The sequence below is a fragment of the Cannabis sativa genome, chromosome 5 (assembly GCF_029168945.1).
Source record: "Cannabis sativa cultivar Pink pepper isolate KNU-18-1 chromosome 5, ASM2916894v1, whole genome shotgun sequence".
In the NCBI taxonomy this organism is placed as follows: domain Eukaryota; kingdom Viridiplantae; phylum Streptophyta; class Magnoliopsida; order Rosales; family Cannabaceae; genus Cannabis; species Cannabis sativa.
In genome coordinates, this window is record NC_083605.1 from 60,612,468 (window position 1) to 60,635,143 (window position 22,676).

General features: G+C 39.9%; 1 protein-coding gene across 1 annotated transcript; it reads left to right on the forward strand.

The window, feature by feature from the left end:
• Nucleotides 1-2,856: 2,856 nt before the first annotated feature.
• LOC133037968 (uncharacterized) lies at nt 2,857-4,397 on the forward strand. The gene is made up of 2 exons (XM_061115811.1): nt 2,857-3,380; nt 3,476-4,397. The coding sequence occupies exons 1-2, from the start codon at nt 2,913-2,915 to the stop codon at nt 4,169-4,171; spliced, it is 1,164 nt and encodes a 387-aa protein (XP_060971794.1). The 5' UTR covers nt 2,857-2,912; the 3' UTR covers nt 4,172-4,397.
• The last annotated feature ends 18,279 nt before the right edge of the window (nt 4,398-22,676 follow it).

Consider the following 22,676-nt stretch of genomic DNA (forward strand, 5'->3'; position numbering starts at 1 on the left):
TTTCCCTAGCTCGAGCCTCGAGCGCGTGGGGGCAAATTAAATGATGTCATTTAATGCAGCAATATGCCTTTTTGCAGGAATGTTTCCAGCCGCCTCCTCGGTCTTCTGATACGACTTGGGGGCGCGTGGAGGTGTGTCTAATAATGGCATTAAATGCGGCGATTCACTTTTGCAGAGGTCGATTCGTTTCACGCCCCATGATTGATGCGGCGCATTGATGGTGTCAGACGGATACTCAAACGTTTCCACCGCCTTAATGGTAGATTGATCTGGTCCGTTGATCTTTTGGGAATTCGAATCGTGCGTTTCCCCCACCGTGCGATTGGTAGGTGAAGACGCCTGTTCCTCATGCACTTTTGCCTATAAAAGCCACCACCTTTCCTTCATTTCGGCTACTTTCCATTCCTTGCCATTTCTGCTCGAATTTCTCAGAGAGGAAATTCTTCAAAGTAGCACAAACTGCTTTAACACTTAAACACTTCTTTTAATTTTCCAGTGTTCGATTTTGCCAGTGCTTCTCAACTCTCACTCAACCACACTCAGTACCCCCAGTTCAACAATCGACTGTAAGTTTCTTGCATCTTTAGATAATAACATGCTTACATTTACTTCGTTTGTTTTCTGGGTTCGCACTTAGAGGCTTCTGGGTGTGTGAGTGTTTAAGTTCTTCGAGCTCTGCTTTATGTTTACTGTGTTAGTTGTAGAGTCGCCATTGTCATGCCTCTGTTGTAGGCATACAGCTTTGTTTGAAGAAGGCCATGGGTTCTTCGTTTAACAATTGCTTAGGGCATAGGAAGGCTTTTCTCTTTTCTTTTCCTTTTTGCAAAACCACTTTTCTGCGATTTTACTGCACCCGACACTTGTTCAGGGATTCTCTCCAGAGTTTCCCAGGTGACACGTGTCCGGAGGGGGCCTCTTTCCAGCGGTTAGGGGACCCCCACTCCCTTTTTCCTGATTTAGGGTTTGGTATGGGGCCTAACTGCTGGGTTTTTTTCTTTTTGTTTTTCTCAGAACATAAAATGTCTGCTTCTGGCTCGAAATCTTCGAAGAAGAAAGGGAAAAACATAGCCACCCTGGAGGAGGTTTCTCTGGGACCCGTTGCCCAGGAGGGGTACAAGTCCCGCGCAACTGGTTGGGAAGCGGCCGAGCTTCGATCGACCCTGACTTGCCCTCACCAGCTGGAGAACATTATTAATGTGGCTGGGATCAAACCCTCTACCTCAGGGACCTTCCACCGGCCTCCTCGTGACTCGGAGACGCCTAATCACAACTATGACGGCTTCGGGGCTTGGAGTCAGACCCATTTGATGGCCGGTGCCATGCTCCCGCTCCAAGATTACTTTGTGAATTTTCTTGTATTTGTCGGCCTTGCGCCATACCAACTTATTCCTCAAGCTTACCGCCTGCTCTCAGGCTTATTTATTTTTTACACCGCCCGCGGCTGGGGGTCTCCCAGCCCGGCGGAAATTTTATATTTTTATGAACTTGTATCCGTCCCCAAGAAAGGGGACAAACTTAAGGATGGTTTTTATGGGTTCCGGATCCACCCTGCTAACGAGGGGATGGTTCCATATAATAGGCAGACTCATGTTAAGGAGTACCGCCACCGATTTTTCTTCTCGTCCGGGTTCAGGGCCGTGGACCACCCGGAGCTTCTCACGGAGTGGGTGCGGATCCCACCTTACCAGCGGACGCTCCCCACTCAGGCTTTCCTTCGAAGGGCCCAAGCCTTCGCCTCCTACGATCATGCCGATCTTGATGTCGGGGGCCTGGTCACCACGGAGAATTGCAGGAAGGCTAAACTTATCCTTTCTCATCAATCCGTGGATGACTCCAACCTCTCAAAGGTCATCTGCCCCAATGTGAGGGCGCCGGTTGCGGAGAAGGCCTTCCGGGATGAGCTCATTGCTACGGCAGAGAAGAAGTACCAAGATTATCTCTACCGGAAGGCCCAGGAGAAGGCGTATTCTAAGGCCCAGGCTGCCTCTGGGAGAGGGCTTCGCGTGGGGAGTCCGGTGGTGCGAAGGAGCCAAGCCATTGGCGGGAAGTCCGAAGCTAAATTTTTTGACAAGATACTTCAAGAAGAGATTGGGGGTCCTTCCGCCGGGAGGCCCCTTCGTCTTGAAGGTTCTTCTGAGAACCAGACTTCCCGGCCTCAGCCTTCAGCCCCCGAACCAAACTCGGGTGCTCCCGGTGCTAGCACTTCCGGTGCCGGTGGTAAGTCTCCCTTGATAATTCGCTATGTTCCTTCCGTTGATGAATATACCAGTCATAGGCCCATAGGGTTTGACGAGCGTCTCCGTAGGTTTAAGATGCCGTCGACCCGGTGGGGGGATCATTTGAAGGAATTTTATTTTACGAACTTAGGAGATTACCTAGGTCGGTCCCGGATGGGCTCCGGCCCTCCGGAACCTATTCCCTTAGGTCCGTCGGCTTACATAGCGTCCGAGTGGTTTCGGCCCTCGGACAGTTATCTTGGAGATGATGCTGCCAGCATTAAAGTTCGGGACTTTGCTAGGGCCGAATTAGGAAGTTCGGGTAGGAGTAGTTTATTTGCTGCACCTTTTATAAGCAGTTTCTCACGAACTTCTAACACTTGCTTATTTTATTGGAACAGGTACCTCCATGGATGCCATCCCTGAACGGCTTGCCGGGTTCATACTCCCGTGGCTCCTCCGGCTTTCACCCCCCCTCCCCCGGCTCCTTCCTTGAAGGTTCCTTCCGGCGCTCCCCCCGAAACCATTGACTTAGTGGATGACGAGGAGGTGCTTCCGGGAGAAGACCAAGGGAAAGGGTGGGACTTCTCGGAGGAAGCCGCCGAGGGTACTGGAGAGCCTCAAGCCCTTCCAATGGTAGCAGAGGAGGACGAGGAGGAGCCTGAAGTGGCTCTGATTCGCAAGCGTAAGGGCAAGATGATTGCCCAGGACGAGCCGAAGAGGCCTCGGAGGGCCGACACTCCTGCTCATGGCCTAGACGGCGGGGTTTCCCCGATGGAGGAAAATCCTGCTCCTCCTCACATTGATCTTACCCCGATTCCGGGGGATGAGGTGAGGCAGGAGCTTCGCATAGCCAAACACAACTACGCTATGGACGAGTACTCCCGGGGGTATGCCGAGGTGGAGGCCCTTAGGAGGATTCTGCGAGCTGAGGTTGAGGCGAGCATCAACCATCCGGACTATCATGATCCGTGGAACCTCAACCTGGACCCCTTAACGGACTGGTTCCGTCCCCTCCTAGGGCCCACTTTGGCTCCCTTTGCCGCGGAAATGACCGGTGAGTTCGCTTCTCAGCTTACACGCTGCGCGCCCAAGCGGTTTGCCACTTGTGCCTCCTTGAACTCTATCTTCCAGGTCCAGGACCTCAGCCATTCCCTCACAGTAGTAAGTACTTTGCAATTTTTTGCGTTTCCTTTTTGTTGTTTGTATTTTGTTTTCTTCCTTTGAGAAATTTTTCCTTATACCTCGTTATGGTTCAGCTTGCTGCTGAGGCTGGTCGCCTCTCCAGGAACATCATAAACCATGGCTTCGCTCTGTCCGACTTTGGGGACATGAACGACGTCAGGAAGGTCCTCCAAGACCTCACAGCGGAGAGGCAGATCTACCAGGAGGCGGCCGAGCGCCAGGAGGCAGCGGCCAAGGCCAAGGAAGAGAAGGCCAAGGCCAAGGAAGAGGAGGCCACCCGGAGGGAGGCTCAGGCGGAGGCCATGATCCAGGCCGAGGCCCAGCGGAGAGGCAGGATGGAGGCCCATCATCAGGAGGAACTAAGGGCTCAAACCGAGGCTGCCGAGAAGGCCAGGCGAGATCTTCGGGAGGCCAGGGAGGCTTTGGATGAAATGGCCGCCAAGGTGAGGTCTCTAAAGGAGACTCACCAGTCGGATATCAAATCCAAGGCCGCTCTAGCTGCGGAGTTGAAGGAGCTTCGGGACTACAAAGATCAGTCTACCAGGAAGGCCAAGAGGGCCGAGCTCCTTTCTCCTGTCTCCTGCGCCCGGTGCCCGAAGCGCTTTGATGATGGTGTCTACATGGCTTGGGCCACCAACGATCAGAGTATCAAGCTCACTTTTTATCCCAAACCCGAGGACATGATTGCCAAATTTCGGGAAAAGAAGAAGAGGCTTGACGCTGAGCTTGAGGCACGGATTGGACCTCGTCTTCCACCGCGGGCTGACTGAGCTGCCGTATTATTGACCCAGATTCTACCCGTTCTTCTTATAACTTTTTTTTTTGTTTGTACATATTTGCTGCTGCCTTAGAACAATTTACACATAGGCGGCAGCTTTTATTTAAAGGGGAGACAATTATATCTTAAGGCCTGTCCCCGGGCCATTTACATGTGTATGACCTGCCCTTTGGGCTAGGATATTTTTATATATGCGATCTTTATTTTTCACACTTATATATTTCAACCTGTCCTTTGGCTCAGGGTTTTTATACTTACGCTCTTTATTTTTTGCGCATATTTTTTGACCTGCCCTTTGGGTCAGGATATTTTACTTAGATAGATTGACCTGCCCTTTGGGTCAGGATATTTTTTTTTTTTATTGACCTGCCCTTTGGGTCAGGATATTTTACTTAGTTTGTTTTTGTTTGTCCGTGCGGTATACCCTAGTACCCCCCTGAGTGGCATAGAAACTTTGTTTTTAAGGCACTCAGTTTTATTTAATATAGAGGAGGCATACATTTGGACGGTACAAACCCTTTGAACAAAATCTAAGTTTAATTCGCTATTGGTAATATTTTCTGAGGTGATCGGCATTCCAGGCTCTTGGGACAGTAGTTCCGTCCATTCTTTTCAGTTTGTAAGTGCCAGAACCGATTTCGTCCTCGATTTCATATGGTCCTTCCCAATTTGGTCCAAGTACCCCCACTCCGGGTTCTTGGGTGGCTGGGAAAACCCTTCTTAGGACCATATCCCCAATAGCGAATTTTCTATTTTTAACCTTGGAGTTAAAATACTTGGTCACCTTCTTTTGATAAGCGGCCATCCGTATTTGGGACTCATCCCGGAGTTCTTCGACTTGATCCAGAGCTTCTTGGAGCAGGGCCTGATTGGTGGCCGGATCATAAGTCGTCCTCCTGTGGGACGGGAATAATGTTTCCACCGGGACCATTGCTTCACAACCGTACGCCATTGAGAACGGCGAGTGACCGGTTGTGGTTCTGGGGGTCGTCCGGTAGGCCCACAATACCCTTGGCAATTCTTCAGGCCAGTTATTTTTACAGGCCAGCAGCTTCTTTTTCAAGGTGACCTTTAGGATTTTATTGACTGCTTCCGCCTGGCCGTTTGTTTGAGGCCGGGCTACCGCGGAGAAGCTTTTTACCACTCCGTGTTGGTTGCAAAAGTCAGTAAATTCCTCGCAATCAAATTGCTTTCCATTGTCTGAGACTATCTTGTGAGGCAAGCCGTATCGACACACTATGTTTTTGATAACAAAGTCCAACGCCTTCTTAGCAGTTATTGTCTTCATAGGCTCAGCCTCTGTCCACTTGGTGAAGTAGTCTACTGCTACTATTGCATACTTTACCCCTCCTTTTCCCGTAGGTAGAGACCCGATGAGATCTATTCCCCAGACCGCGAAAGGCCAGGGGCTGGTCATCAAAGTGATCTCATTTGGAGGAGCTCTCGGTATGTTCGCGTACCTTTGGCACGAGTCACACTTTTGGACATAGTCTATACAATCTTTTTTCATTGTTGGCCAGAAGTATCCCTGCCTCAATATTTTCTTTGAGAGGCTGGGTCCTCCCGTATGGTCTCCACAGAACCCTTCATGGACCTCCAGCATGATTTGTCTAGCTTCAGGGTCCGATACACACCTTAAATAAGGCATGCTGAGTCCTCTCCGGTAGAGAATTTGATCCATCATTACATAACGATGAGCCTGATACTGAATCTTTCGAGACAGTGCCCTCTCTTGGGGCAACTCACCTGTGGTTATGTACTTTATGATGGGGACCATCCAGCTGGGTTCTTGCCCAACCGTTTGTGTGGTCTCTTTTATTTTGATGCTTGGCTCTGCCAAGCGTTCCACTGGTACTACCCCCAGCTCTTCGATTTCGCTGTCCGAGGCTAACTTAGCCAGACAGTCCGCGTGAGCGTTCTTTTCTCGGGGGATTCTTTCTATTTTATAGTCCGTGAACTCGTGGAGCAGTTCTCGGACTATTGTTACGTACGCGGCCATCCTTTCGCCGCGAGTTTGGTATTCTCCGGAAACTTGGTTTACGACCAGCTGAGAATCGCTGTAGACTTCCACCCTCTTGGCTCCTACAGCTTTGGCCAATTTTAGCCCTGCTATCAGGGCCTCATATTCGGCTTCATTGTTCGAAGCTGTGAAGTTGAACCGGAGTGCTGCCTGGAGCCGCAACCCAGTAGGTGATATCATAGCCACTCCGGCTCCTGAACCATTCTCATTAGAAGCTCCATCCACAAATACTCTCCAAGTGGGGATGGGTGGCTCCGGTGTATTGGCTGTTGCCTCGGCTTCATTACATTCGGTGATGAAGTCCGCCAAGGCTTGGCCTTTTATGGAAATCCGGGGCACGTAATGTAAGTCGAACTGACTCAGCTCCATTGCCCACTTGAGGAGTCTTCCGGATGCTTCAGGCTTCTGGAGAACTTGCCGGAGTGGATGATTGGTCAAAATTCTGATCGGATGGGCTTGGAAGTATGGTCTCAACTTCCTTGATGCCATCAGGAGGCAGAATACTAATTTTTCAATAACCGGGTACCTTGTCTCGGCACCTACCATGCGTTTACTAACGTAGTACACGGGGTGCTGAATTTTTTCTTCCTCCCGGACCAGTGCAGCACTGACCGCATGCTCGGAGACGGCCAAGTAAAGGAACAAGTCTTCTCCAAGGACGGGTTTTGATAGGATAGGAGGTTTGGCCATGTGGTCTTTTAACCTTTTGAATGCCTCCTCGCATTCATCTGTCCATTCGAACTTTTGGCATTTCTTCAGTATGTTGAAGAAGGGTATGCACTTGTCCGTGGACCGTGAGATAAAGCGGCTCAGTGCGGCTACCTTTCCGGTCAAACTTTGCACGTCCTTATGTTTCTTGGGGGATGGCATGTCCAGGAGAGCTTGGATTTTCTCCGGGTTCGCCTCGATCCCCCTTTGGCTGACTATGAAGCCCAGGAATTTTCCCGACTTGACCCCGAAGGTGCATTTTTCGGATTGAGTTTCATGCCGTATCTCCGGACGACTTCGAAACATTCCTCTAAGTCGCTTGCATGGCTGTTGCATGCTTTGGATTTGACGAGCATGTCGTCTACATATACTTCCATGTTTCGTCCCAGGAGGCTTTTAAACATCCGGTTAACCATTCTTTGATAGGTTGCTCCGGCGTTTTTCAGTCCGAAAGGCATGACTAGGTAACAGTATACCCCCTTATCGGTCCTGAAGCTAGTGCACTCCTGGTCTGCCGTATGCATTTTTATTTGGTTGTACCCAGCATAGGCATCCATGAAAGACAGCAGCTTAAATCCGGACGTGGCGTCCACCATCTGGTCGATCCTGGGCAGCGGAAAGCAGTCCTTTGGGCAGGCTTTGTTTAGATCTGTGAAATCTATACAAACCCGCCAAGTCCCGTTTGGCTTGGGCACCAGGACCGGATTGGCCAGCCATTCCGGATAGTATACGTCGCGGATCATGCTATTGGACAAAAGTTTATCCACCTCTTTCTCTAAGGCCTCGGCTTTCACCGAGTCGAGCGGGCGTCTCTTTTGCTGTACAGGGGGCATGTCCGGGTTGACATTGAGTACATGGGTGATGACATGAGGGCTGATGCCGGTCATGTCTTCTTGGCGCCATGCAAAAATGTCGATGGCGCCCTTCAGTGTTTTTATTATTTTATCTTTTTCCTCCGGATCTAGGCTTCTCCCTATCCGGAGTACTTTGGTGGAGTCGTCGTCGCACACTGGTATTTCTTCGACGTCCTCCATTGGTTCTACGACCCTTTCGGATCCTATGCGAGGATCCAGCTCGTCTTCTTCAGCCTTCTCTATCTCAGGGGGCCCCCGGACCATGAGTACTGGCAAGTGGGTGGCAACATTGTAACATTGCCTGGCCTCTCCTTGATTTCCCCTCACCGTTCCGACTCCGGCTTCCTGGGTAGGGAATTTTAGGCATAGGTGTCGGATTGAAGTTATTGCACCAAAGTCGACGAGGGCCGGTCGGCCTAAGATTGCGTTGTAGGCTGTTGGACAGTCTACCACCACGAAGGTGCAATACTTGAATGTGCTTTGGGGGGTATCCGGGCACAGGGTAACTGGGAGCCTGACTTTTCCCATCGGGATTAGCGTTGTCCCGTTAAACCCTGTGAGCTGCGATCCACTAGGAGAGAGGTCCCGGTCGGTCAACCCTATCGCAGTGAAGGCTTCTTTGAAGAGCAAGTTCACGGAACTTCCATTGTCAATCAGGACCCTAGCCACCACTTTATTTGCGATGGGGGTCTCTATGACCAGCGGGTCGTGATGAGGAAAACGCACCGTCTTGGCGTCTTCTTCCGTGAACGTTATGGGTTGGTCCATTAGCCGAGGCCTTTGAGCTGGGAGTTGAGTGACCTCCCACACCTCACTGTGTCTTGCGGCCTCGGCATATCTCTTTCGCTCCTTTCGAGTGTTTCCTCCGATATGGGGACCTCCGGAGATCATGGCTACCCGTCCATTAGGCCGGGGCGGTAGTCCGGGTATATGCTGGGTGTCACCTGCGGGAGCAGCTGGAGGCAATACTCCTGCTGTACCCCCTGGTGTTCCCGAAGGCATACCCCCTGCCACCTGCCCCGGATTAAGGTGGGGCAACCTATTTTTGATCCACTCATAGAGGTGGCCCAAACGGATCAGATTCTCAATCTCATCTTTGAGATTTTTACACTCATTGGTGCTGTGGCCAATGTCGTTGTGGTATTCGCACCTTTTACTCGGATCTCTCCGGGAGCTGTCTCTGTACAATGGCTGGGGTCTCCGGTAGTGCGTATTCTGCCTTGTGGCAAAATATACACGTTCCTGAGAGTCCGTGAGCTCTGTGTACTGGGTGTATTGGGGTGTGTACCCCTTCTTTTGGCGCTTCTCTCCCGTTCGGGTGCTGCCCTTGGAAGACCTTTTGCTCCTCGACCCCTGGGTAGGGCCTGTTAAGCTAGCAGTCGGGGCAGCCTGTGAAGGAGCCCGTCCATTCACCCCGGACGGGTTGCCGTAATGGGAAGATGCCGGGGGCAAAGCTTGGCCACAGGCCGTATCCGGGAGTAGCAGAAAACTGTATGCCACTTATCGGAGGGGTCGCGGTCGGGACAGTACCCGAGGGCGATACTCCTGGCATGTATCCTGCTATCCCGGTGGGATAATAGCCTCCGTAAGCCACGATCTGGGCTTCTTCGAGGTTAATATATTTTTGGACTCGCTTCTGGAAGTCCTGAAGGCTAGCAGCGCCTTCTTCGTAATTCGTTCCGAAGGGAGTCCCGGTGCGGATTCACCTTGGAGAAGCGCAAGCTGTTGTCCGTCGTCGACCTTCTTGGTCTTCGAGGCTTCCTCTCGGAACCTCTTGATGTAATTCTTCAAGGTCTCGGTGGGCAGTTGCTTGATGTTGGTCAAGGCACTAACCTCCAAGTTGACCTTCCTGGCGGCGACAAATTGTCTCCGGAAGTTGGTTTGGAGTTTGTTCCAACATCCCACCGATCCTGGTTCCAATTTCTTGAACCATTCCTCTGCCGATCCGCTCAGAGTGAGGGGGAAGCATAAGCATTTGGCGTCATTGCTGACCCGCATGACTGTCATGACTCGGTTGAATCGTGACAAGTGATCACTGGGGTCGGAGTTCCCATAATATGCTGCCATTTCGGGCATTTTGAAGTTTTTAGGGAGCTCCGCCTCCAGGATATGTTTGGCACAAGGCTCCCGATCCTCACTGTCCGAGTCGGAATCATCTCCCTTCTGCCTCCGGGAGACTCGAGCAATATCTTTTCGAAGTATGGCAAGTTCTGCCATAATCCCTTCGTTTACAGTACCCGAGGAGACTACGGGCCTGTATCTTTTTTGGTCAAGGTGATCCCGGAGGTCACCTTGATTCCCATTGATTTCATTTCTCAGATCAATGGGTGGACATCTCTGTCCTCCTCTTCCTCTACCCCCTGGTTCCTGGTGCACGGAAACGCTTTTTCGGTCCCCTCGATCCTGAGGGCCAAGACTCCCTCTTTGGGGCTTGCCCCTCTGCGGACCTTTCCCTTTAGGGAAATCCGAGCGGACCTTTCGCGGATCCTGCGCCTTTTTCTTTCGACCAGGGGCAGAAGTAGGGTTTTTTGTTTGGTTTTTCTCAGCAGGGTGCCTTATAGGGCTAGGTTCCCTAGGCCTTTGCTGCTGGGAATTAGGCGAAGACGTCGCTGGCTCCCCGTCGAGTCCAGCGGCCATCGCCTTGGGATGCACGTGAATACCAGCTGCCTCCATGGCTTTCTGCATGGCCAGCATCACTTCATGCATTTTTTGATTTTGCACTTTCTGAGCTTCGATCTCAGCTTCATGATCGATAGCTTTTTGTCTGAGGAGCACCAGCTCTTGATAGCTTCCATCATCATAGGCATACTCGTCGAGGTGTTCCTCGTGGTTTTCCTCGGGAACTATTTCTTCTTCTTCCTCGAACTCCTCTGCTGCCCTTGAGGCTACATCTTCCTCATTGGGATCTTGAGCGTCTTCTAGAGGGCGAGGATGACGTGTAGCTCTTGTCTCCACCATTATCGTGAAGTTAAATGCTTGTTGTGAAGCAGCTTTCCTCAGCTCTCAATGAAAGCACCAAAATGTTGACCGAGATTTTCGGCAACTATTAAAATATAATTATAATAGGAGCTGTAAGAAAGTGAGATGAAGACTTTTTACGTGGTTGGGGCGTTAATGAGCCTTAGTCCACGAGCCACTGCTATTAATGGATATATTTAATACAGATTCTACACTTGAGAGAATGTTTTTCTCTTAAATACAGAGAATGTTCTTGGTGAGTTTTTTCTCTTCTTGCTCTGTTGCAAACCAAGATTCTCCGACCCCATTTAAATGAGCTTTGAGGGGGTATTTATAGTGTTTTGGTGGGGTAATCCCTAGAATTGTTCTTACACATGTGTCTGTAAGTATCCATAAAATTGGGCATTTCCGATGAATATACCATGGGTGATGCATGGTCAAATCCCTAGGTGCTGTAGGGTTTTTATGGAGAATGTCCTTTTTGTCTTATGATCGACGTGACTCTTCGCAGAGTAGCCGTCGCTAGACTTAAATGATCATTACTGTAGCGCTGCTGTTAGGGGGTTGTGCCGTCAGACTTTATTGCGTGTTACAGTCCCAACACGCTTCCTCCCATGCAGCATTAAATGCGACTTGATTTCTCGGGAGAGACCTGACACATCCCGGAGGGCCTTCACGCTATACTAGCTTCCAGGAGTAACTTGTACTCCGGGTGTCTCCTCCGGGACCCATGCTAATAGCGCTTCCTGGTGGCATAAAAAGACTTAGCAAATCTTTCCAAGTTATCTGATCCACGTGTCCCCTCTTGACTGGTCCACGTATTTTGGGAGAATTTTGGAGCAACATTTACCCCCCAAGCCAACAAACTCCCACTTTCACTAATATAAAACAAAAAGTGCATTTCAAATAATCTCAACACCTTGATATACAAATCAAGTGTAGCAGTAGTAAACTCCTCGTAATAGGATCTGAAAGGTTGAATTAAACACAACCTTTTCTCCACCATTACTCTTCCTTAATCACAAAATCATTGATAATGTGAAATTCCTCTCTATATGCCTACTCTTTTTGGGATACTGGATTCTATATCTTTGGCAACTACTTTTGGTTAATCAGGAAATAACACTAGTAGTTAAGGCAATTTGGAATGGTGCCAAAAATTTATAGAACTTTCCTTAGACTGAATAAGTACCTTTCGTGCAACTGTAACATTCAGTCCTTTCTGGTAGACCTAGAGACTTCAGATAGGTTTTTACACTTCTCCAAAATCACTATTCCACCCCAAGAGTAATCACCATCTTATCAGAAAGATTTTCTAGCACAAAAGCAAATCTCAAAATCTGATGTGGTGTAGTCTAAGAGTTTTAAATACACCCTTATTGACTAAAATATAGTTCCTCTTCTTAATCTTAAGATTTACTTGATTGTCTTCCAATGTTCTTCTCCTGGATTAATCTGATACCTACTCATCACTCCCACTCAACAGCAGGTGTCTGGTCTAAGGCATACTAAAGCATATCTGAGACCTCTCACTGTTTATTTAAGAAATTCTTTCATGACTTTATCTTTTCTAGAATAGTTGAGACTTTTCCTTAGATAAATAAAATCTATGCCTAGAAGTCGAGAAGCTTCTATAGATTACCATTAGAAAGAAAATGCTTCAGCATCTTACTAAAGTAAGTTGCTTGCATTAGAGTAAGTAATTACCAGGTATACCACAAGCCATAGGTTTAGATAAGCTCAAACCTATAATACTAGGAAAAGGAAGTTTTGTTAAGTCCATTGAATAGATTTATACACGAAACTTCCTTTTATGTCCTTGTAATAGAAAACTTTAGGTTATTCCATGTGAATGGATTAAACCATAGCTCCATTGGCTTTTCTTCTTAGTTTCTTATCTTGACAATCCATTACTTGTTTAAACTCACAATGGATTTAATCACTAGTGTCTTCCAAGTCATAAGAAGGTGAGTTCCTAGAAACTCTCCCACTACGACAAAGTACCGTGAATTATGTCTAAGAAAACTAAATGGTATTGATCTCTTCGGCTGTGACAAGACAACAGAGGCAGTGGGATCATCATATGTCATATAAGATGATAGAACACTTTTGGAATCAAGAAAAAATATCTCCTTTATTTTCAGACTTAGTCATTTTCTTTGAAAAGTAGTATTTGTTTAAACAAACACTTTCTTATCTATTGACTATGAGATGGTCCACCCCTAATCACTTAGAATAGCTAACAAACATGCAAACCATGGTTAACAATTCTAGCTTTTCTTAAGATTTTGATTAGGTCATCTATGAATCCAGTAATGATTTACTTTAAGTATACAACCATTGCATCATTCTGAAATTGTATTACCATAGAAGGATTTAGGCAACGACTAGTAACTAATCATCAATATGCAAATCGAAATTTCTGGGGAGGTAAGTTTGGATATAATTCAAAAATCAATTTAATGATCTTTGAACTGCATATCTACTAACTATTTCTCCACCCCTATCAGTTCGCAAGATCTTTAACCACTTACCTTAATGGTGTTCCACCATTGCTAGAAATCAGAAATTTTTCAGACATTTCAAATTTCTTTGCATTAGGGATAATCTAGAGTTATCGTTTTAAGAATACAACGAAAAACTCATATTGCACCCCTGAATGTACATCCATCTACGAATGAGATGAACAACTTTCAGTGGATATAGGCATATTAACTCTTTGCAGAGATTGATCTTGTCAAAACCACTATGAACAAGATACAAAAGCCATAGATTAAAAAAAAAGTGGTTGTGTCTTTTGATGACTTATGTATAGTTACATCAAAGAGGTCTTAGAATAGTGCAAGTGGATCCTGGTTACAGAATACTAAACTCATATTCCATACAGTTTGAATCCATTGATAGAATATAAGAAAATTTCTGTTTTGAATCTAAAATTAAAGTCAAAGACTTAAATTTATACCGAATATAATGAGTAATTCTTTCTTGGACCACCACTACTAATATAACTCTAAGTCTGATTTGCCCATACAAGTAGGAGATTTCTAAGATTGAGGATTTATATCATTTTGGAATAGAATTTTGAGATTATAATCATATGCGTCATTTAATTTCTGAAGAGAAAATAGAATGACATTAAATGATTTATAGACCATTCATCCAATGATACGTTATTGAGCTAATTCGAAATGATAAGCTAAGAGGAATTAGGATAATTTCGTTTATAAATAAGAATCCAACGATGCTTCGATTAGCGAGAGTCAAAGTAATCTTATTTATATAATCTTCTTGTTTCATATTGTAAAAATACTAGTCTAAGGTGTCATCAATTGATGAACAGCTAGATGTTGCATATACAATATTGATCTTTCGAAATCTAACACTATTATGTATGTCTAATGGTGAAAATCTATTAAGGATTTATCTCATTAGATAAGCAAACCAAGTTCGACCAACAATGAAGATTCGAAATTAAACTACAATTTAATAACAGAAAATAACATGATTCAATGTAAATTCATACACAATTCAGAAATTATTAAACATATAGCAAGTAGGAATGACAAGTGAAAATACTAAAACATACAATCCTAAATAATGTCCAAGGTTTTCAACAAACAAATATCAGTGTTCCGTTTAGGCGAGAGTCAAAGCTACCATCCATTGAATAGAGTTGTCAGCTCATCTAAAATGTTAAACATTCCAGCAACCTTTTATTCGATCAAGATTGGAATCTAGCGTTGTCCCGTTTAGGGGAGAGTCAAGGCTATTCTATCTTACGAGCTTCTACCATTGTTTCATATTTTGCAAGTCAAATACAGTCGCCACCATTAGGGTGATCCATACCATATAAAACACTTACAAAGCTACTTATCTTTCGAGATTAAATGGTGCGAACTTGCTAATGAACGTTCCTCCATTAGGGAGGATTACTCACTAAAACAAGCGCTATGTAAAACCAACAATGGAGATCGAATATCTTAATAATAAAGCTCATTCTTTAAAATGTATTTTCATTATTATTTATAATAAAATATATTCATTAAATATCGAATTTAGAATTAAAATTCTAAATTAGAATTTAATTTAATATTTATAAAATTATACTTAGATGGTGATTGAAATAAATTGAATTATTTCCATCTGAGTAGCAATTTTGATATATAAGTATTAAGAAAATTATTTAAGTTATATTAATTTAAACTAATTTGCAACTCAAAATAAATTTTCATGAGAATATATTTATTGTATTTAGAAAAAGAAAGTATAAAAACTTTATATTTTCGAAATACTTAAATAATAATTACTTAGAAAAATACTTCAAGCAAAAATATCACCCATCTAGATTTTCCTTTGACTAATAAATTCAATTTCTAATAATATACTTTAATTCATTTATTTTAAATTAATCAATAAATGAAAAAATCATTGATTTAAGTTGGTCCAAGAATTAATTAAAATAAATAATTAATTTACAACTTAATTTATTTTTCAACATAAATTCAAAATCATCTTGCATTATGAAATGCAATTTTGAAAATTGATTAATAACGAAAAAATATATATTTTGAAAATTATTTAAATTTAGTTGAAAAAATAAATTTCAATTAAAAATAACTTTCTATTTAATTAAGTGTCATGAAAAAGAAATATTTAAGTATCATGATGAAAATCAACTTAGATATTTAATTTTAAATTTAATTAAATGTATTAAATTCAAGAAATAAATAACTAAGTGTAGAGAAGGCTTAATTATTAATCTCTAGTTTAATACTAGGAAAAATATACTTAAAATAGATTGTACCAAAATTATTTATTTAAATAATTAATTTCACAATGTATAATATTTTCCTATTTAATATTAGAAATAATAAGTAGTCTAGAAATAACTATCTAGAAAATATCTTAGTTGACTAAGTATCTTTTCCACAAAATTTGAAAAAATATCTTATTTAAGTTGTATTAGAAAAAAAATCTAAAAAATCAACTTAAATATCTTTCAAATTAGATTTAATTAAATTTAAAATTAAGTTACAACCACTTAATTGTAAAATATTCCATTTTAAGTTAATATTTGAAAAAATATCAACTTAAAAAATATCTAAAGAATCTTAATAACCAATTCCTAAAATTCCTCAACTTAATTTTAAAATTTTAAATCCAAAAGACTAATTTTCAACTTAAATAGGAATATTTAATGAAAAATTCAAATTAAGCTTCAGAAAGAATCTAGTTGGTTATAATTCTATTTATAATTAAATACAAGAAAAAACATATAGTTTAGCTTAGAATAAAATTCTTTAAAGTATGGTTTTCTTAAATTAATTTCATAAAAAATGAAATTAATTATGTTACTAATAAATTTTATTAGGTTAAACTAATTTAATTAACCTAGTACAGTTATTCAAATCAGGCAAATGAGCCTTCACAATTGGGGTAGTTCATGTGAGGGGGTGCTGGGTTCAGTATGTCGTACCCACTTCTATATCTCCCAACTCTCACACAAGGCCCAAAAGAGAGGAATTTAACCTTAAAATGAACAACTGTTATTAATTGAATAGGCCCAAAAACTAAATGGGCCTAAATAAAATCTATCAAAAACTATGATATTTTATTTAGCAACAACAACCTATATGCATCTATAATAAAATTAAACATATAGGCTCACACAGGCACACAATTTGGATGGATCCTATCATTTTGCTAGGTCATACACAGATGAAAGAAGATTGTAAAAATTACATGTTACAAATTATTTACTTGACCAATGGAGCCATGAGTTAAAATTAGATCATTGGATCTGTCAACAAGTTAACCATGGCTATTTGCAATCAAGCAATAATAGGTTTTATAAAACTTACAAACAAGCTAAAACACATACTCCTGCAACAAGGCTAGTTGGATAGTTGGATGTAGGATTTATTTAATTTTTAAATAATTAAATTTCGAAAAATAATTAAATAAAAAAAATATTTATTTTCAAAAAAATAATAATATAATAAAATATATATTTTCAAAATTAATAAAATAATATTTAAAATTAAACCTACAATTTTGAAAAATTAGGTTTCAACTAACCTAAATATCATTTCAAAATTTTACTAACTACTTTTAAAAATTTAATGTTATTTTATAAATTAAATATTCAATAAAAATAAAAAAGATAAATAAATATCTTTTTCACATTTTATGATTTAATTTAAATTAATAAAATAACAAAATTTAAAAGTTAGCAAAATATCTTACTTCTATTTAAAATTACATGATTATAGTTATCTTATTTTTAAATTTAAAGAAGGTCAAATTATTTAAAAAAAAATTAATTTAAAATTTAAAATCTGACCTTAAATTTAAAAATAAGATAAGATATAATCAAATTTAAAAAATAAGATAGATAATTAAGCAAAAAATATAGAAATTTACTATTTTCAAATTCAAATTACACTAATTTCATGAATTAATTTTAAAAAAATTAATTAATTTAATTATGATATTTAGCATTGAATTAGGAATAGTAAATGTCTAAATACAAGTATAATGATTAACACCCTAAATATGAACTTCTAAAACGATTATGAAATAAACACATATAAAGTATTAGAAACCTTACATTGGGTGCAGCGGAATTAAATGTCTCCTTCCGTTCATATCTCTAACCCTTGTATCCTTTCTATTGTAGAGTATTATCAAGATCTGAACCTGGATCTCTTTCTCTCCTTCTTTAGTGCTGAAACTCCTTCTTATTGAAAGTCTTTCTTCACGATCTTCCTCACTATGATTGAGGTATCACTTGTTGTGTGTCGGTACTACTCTAATCACTAAGTGGTTCGAAATTTCAAGGAAGAAGAATGAGAAGAAGGCGGCGGCTAGATATAGAGAGAGAAGGCTCAGGTTTTTCTCTGAGGGAAAAAGTAGAAAGTTAAGTGTAAATTTCCTGAAGCCTTCACTATCTATTTATAGCATTCCACTAGGGTTAGGTTTGAATTATTGGCATTAAAATAATGAAAATATCAGATGAAAAAAACCTATAAAAGTGGCCGGCCCTATAAAATATGGATTTGGGCCTCACTTTTCGCAATTTTGTAGTTTTATCATTTCTACATCTCATTTTCTCAAAAACGCCAATTTTCAAATTCAATCATTTAAATGCCAATTCTAACTATTTAATAACTATAAATAATTATTAAAAAATATTTTCATTTATCATATTTATTAATTGAAACATACAAAGTATCATAATGAACAAATATGCCCCTAAAACTCTTTCTTTACAATTTTGCCCTTACTTAGTGAAAAATTCACAAATAGACATAGTCTAATTTGAGAATTATAATTGATTAATCAAAACAAATTATATGAGTCTTACAAGCAATATTATCTCAACTAGTGGGGGGACCATGTGTCTATATAACCGAGCTTCCAATAAGCAGATCAAGAATTTATAACCTAAATTCACTGACTTATTAATTCTTCGTTGAATCCACGCATAGAACTGAGAATTGCACTCTCAGTATATAGAATGCTCTATATGTTCCACCATATTGACACATCATTAGTTATCCATTGTTATAATCCTAATTTGATCAATGATCCTCTATATGAATGATCTGAACTGTAAAGGGATTAGATTACCGTTACACCCTACAATGTATTTTATCCTTAAAACACTTAACCCCGTATAAATGATATTTCAGCTTATGTGTAATGAGTACTCCACCATTTATTTTCGTTTGGTCAAGCTCGAAGGAGATCATCCTTTGCTTACTATTTGCCAGATAGAAGCTATAGATTCCATGTTTATTTTAGCGCTCCCACTCAATTGCACTACCGTGTTCCCAAAATGTAAGTATCACCCTGACCCAAAAGTAGGCTTAACTAACAAATCAAAGAACACGAATAGCCTCTTGAAATTGAGCCTAATCATAATAGGATTAAGATCATTTGATCTAGGATCAGCTAGGCGATATTGACTTGAATAGATATTACGGTAAGTTTAATAAATCTAAGTCAAAGTTCAATATCGGTCCCTTCCGATGCATACTCCATGCATCCAACCTGAGCTTTACTTTAACCAATGCTCTAGAAAGAACATAGCATTTCTCCAAATGCAAGTAAACTCTGTTGTAGATTATCATATCAGTAAAACCCTGTGTCTGATAAATCTAGGAAACTTTATTCACGTAGTCATGTTTACTTTTCAAAATGTTGACAACACAATAAACAGGATCAAGTATGTGAAAAGGGTTTCAGATGAATTTATAAATCAAATAGACAAGCAATTGATAACATGAACCAAAACGTACACAAATGAATGAAAAATACTTCTGTTTCTTTACTGATGTTGAATAAAATGGATTACATTGAAATGGAGTTTTATTTAGGGCATAAAACCCAACAAACTCCCACTTTCACTAATATAAAACAAAAAGTGCATTTCAAATAATCTCAACACCTTGATATACAAATCAAGTGTAGCAGTAGTAAACTCCTCGTAATAGGATCTGAAAGATTGAATTAAACACAACCTTTTCTCCACCATTACTCTTCCTTAATCACAAAATCATTGATAATGTGAAATTCCTCTCTATATGTCTACTCTTTTTGGGATACTGGATTCTATATCTTTGGCAACTACTTTTGGTTAATCAGGAAATAACACTAGTAGTTAAGGCAATTTGGAATGGTGCCAAAAATGTATAGAACTTTTCTTAGACTGAATAAGTACCTTTCCTGCAACTTTAACATTCAATCCTTTCTAGTAGACCTAGAGACTTCAGATAGGTTTTTACACTTCTCCAAAATCACTATTCCACCCCAAGAGTAATCACCATCTTATCAGAAAGATTTTCTAGCACAAAAGCTAATCTCAAAATCTGATGTGGTGTAGTCTAAGAGTTTTAAATACACCCTTATTGACTAACATATAGTTCCTCTTCTTAATCTTAAGATTTACTTAATTGTCTTCCAATGTTCTTCTCCTGGATTAATCTGATACCTACTCATCACTCCCACTCAACAGCAGGTGTCTGGTCTAAGGCATACTAAAGCATATCTGAGACCTCTCACTGTTTATTTAAGAAATTCTTTCATGACTTTATCTTTTCTAGAATAGTTGAGACTTTTCCTTAGATGAATAAAATCTATGCCTAGAAGTCGAGAAGCTTCTATAGATTGCCATTAGAAAGAAAATGCTTCAGCATCTTACTAAAGTAAGTTGCTTGCATTAGAGTAAGTAATTACCAGGTATACCACAAGCCATAGGTTTAGATAAACTCAAACCTATAATACTAGGAACAGGAAGTTTTGTTAAGTCCATTGAATAGATTTATACACGAAACTTCCTTTTATGTCCTTGTAATAGAAAACTTTAGGTTATTCCATGTGAATGGATTAAACCATAGCTCCATTGGCTTTTCTTCTTAGTTTCTTATCTTGACAATCCATTACTTGTTTAAACTCACAATGGATTTAATCACTAGTGTCTTCCAAGTCATAAGAAGGTGAGTTCCTAGAAACTCTCCCACTACGACAAAGTACCGTGAATTATGTCTAAGAAAACTAAATGGTATTGATCTCTTCGGCTGTGACAAGACAACAGAGGCAGTGGGATTATCATATGTCATATAAGATGATAGAACACTTTTGGAATCAAGAAAAAATATCTCCTTTATTTTCAGACTTAGTCATTTTCTTTGAAAAGTAGTATTTGTTTAAACAAACACTTTCTTATCTATTGACTATGAGATGGTCCACCCCTAATCACTTAGAATAGCTAACAAACATGCAAACCATGGTTAACAATTCTAGCTTTTCTTAAGATTTTGATTAGGTCATCTATGAATCCAGTAATGATTTACTTTAAGTATACAACCATTGCATCATTCTGAAATTGTATTACCATAGAAGGATTTAGGCAACGACTAGTAACTAATCATCAATATGCAAATCGAAATTTCTGGGGAGGTAAGTTTGGATATAATTCAAAAATCAATTTAATGATCTTTGAACTGCATATCTACTAACTATTTCTCCACCCCTATCAGTTCGCAAGATCTTTAACCACTTACCTTAATGGTGTTCCACCATTGCTAGAAATCAGAAATTTTTCAGACATTTCAAATTTCTTTGCATAAGGTATAATCTAGAGTTATCGTTTTAAGAATACAACGAAAAACTCATATCCACCCTGAATGTACATCCATCTACGAATGAGATGAACAACTTTCAGTGGATATAGGCATATTAACTCTTTGCAGAGATTAATCTTGTCAAAACCACTATGAACAAGATACAAAAGCCATAGATTAAAAAAAAAGTGGTTGTGTCTTTTGATGACTTATGTATAGTTACATCAAAGAGGTCTTAGAATAGTGCAAGTGGATCCTGGTTACAGAATACTAAACTCATATTCCATACAGTTTGAATCCATTGATAGAAAATGGTTATTAAACACTTGTGAAAGTGTAACTATATTGTATTCTGGAATTACAAATATAAGAAAATTTCTGTTTGGAATCTAAAATTAAAGTCAAAGACTTAAATTTATACCAAATATAATGAGTAATTCTTTATTGGACCACCACTACTAATATAACTCTAAGTCTGATTTGCCCATACAAGTAGGAGATTTCTAAGATTGAGGATTTATATCATTTTGGAATAGAATTTCGAGATTATAATCATATGCGTCATTTAATTTCTGAAGAGAAAATAGAATGACATTAAATGATTTATAGACCATTCATCCAATGATACGTTACTGAGCTAATTCAAAATGATAAGCTAAGAGGAATTAGGATAATTTCGTTTATAAATAAGAATCCAACGATGCTTCGATTAGCGAGAGTCAAAGTAATCTTATTTATATAATCTTCTTGTTTCATATTGTAAAAATACTAGTCTAAGGTGTCATCAATTGATGAACAGCTAGATGTTGCATATACAATATTGATCTTTCGAAATCTAACACTATTATGTATGTCTAATGGTGAAAATCCATTAAGGATTTATCTCATTAGATAAACAAACCAAGTTAGACCAACAATGAAGATTCAAAATTAAACTACAATTTAATAACAGAAAATAACATGATTCAATGTAAATTCATACACAATTCAGAAATTATTAAACATATAGCAAGTAGGAATGACAAGTGAAAATACTAAAACATACGATCCTAAATAATGTCCAAGGTTTTCAACAAACAAATATCAGTGTTCCGTTTAGGCGAGAGTCAAAGCTACCATCCATTGAATAGAGTTGTCAGCTCATCTAAAATGTTAAACATTCCAGCAACCTTTTATTCGATCAAGATTGGAATCTAGCGTTGTCCCGTTTAGGCGAGAGTCAAGGCTATTCTATCTTATGAGCTTCTACCATTGTTTCATATTTTGCAAGTCAAATACAGTCGCCACCATTAGGGTGATCCATACCATATAAAACACTTACAAAGCTACTTATCTTTCGAGATTAAATGGTGCGAACTTGCTAATGAACGTTCCTCCATTAGGGAGGATTACTCACTAAAACAAGCGCTATGTAAAACCAACAATGGAGATCGAATATCTTAATAATAAAGCTCATTCTTTAAAATGTATTTTCATTATTATTTATAATAAAATATATTCATTAAATATCGAATTTAGAATTAAAATTCTAAATTAGAATTTAATTTAATATTTATAAAATTATACTTAGATGGTGATTGAAATAAATTGAATTATTTCCATCTCAGTAGTAATTTTGATATATAAGTATTAAGAAAATTATTTAAGTTATATTAATTTAAATTAATTTGCAACTCAAAATAAATTTTCATGAGAATATATTTATTGTATTTAGAAAAAGAAAGTATAAAAACTTTATATTTTCGAAATACTTAAATAATAATTACTTAGAAAAATACTTCAAGCAAAAATATCACCTATCTAGATTTTCCTTTGACTAATTAATTCAAT

Coding starts and splice junctions, on each gene's coding strand:
- LOC133037968 (XM_061115811.1), top strand. CDS start 2,913: ATGATTGCCCAGGACGAGCCGAAGAGGCCTCGGAGGGCCGACACTCCT. Junction 3,381..3,475: donor TCAGCCATTCCCTCACAGTA/GTAAGTACTTTG, acceptor GTTATGGTTCAG/CTTGCTGCTGAGGCTGGTCG.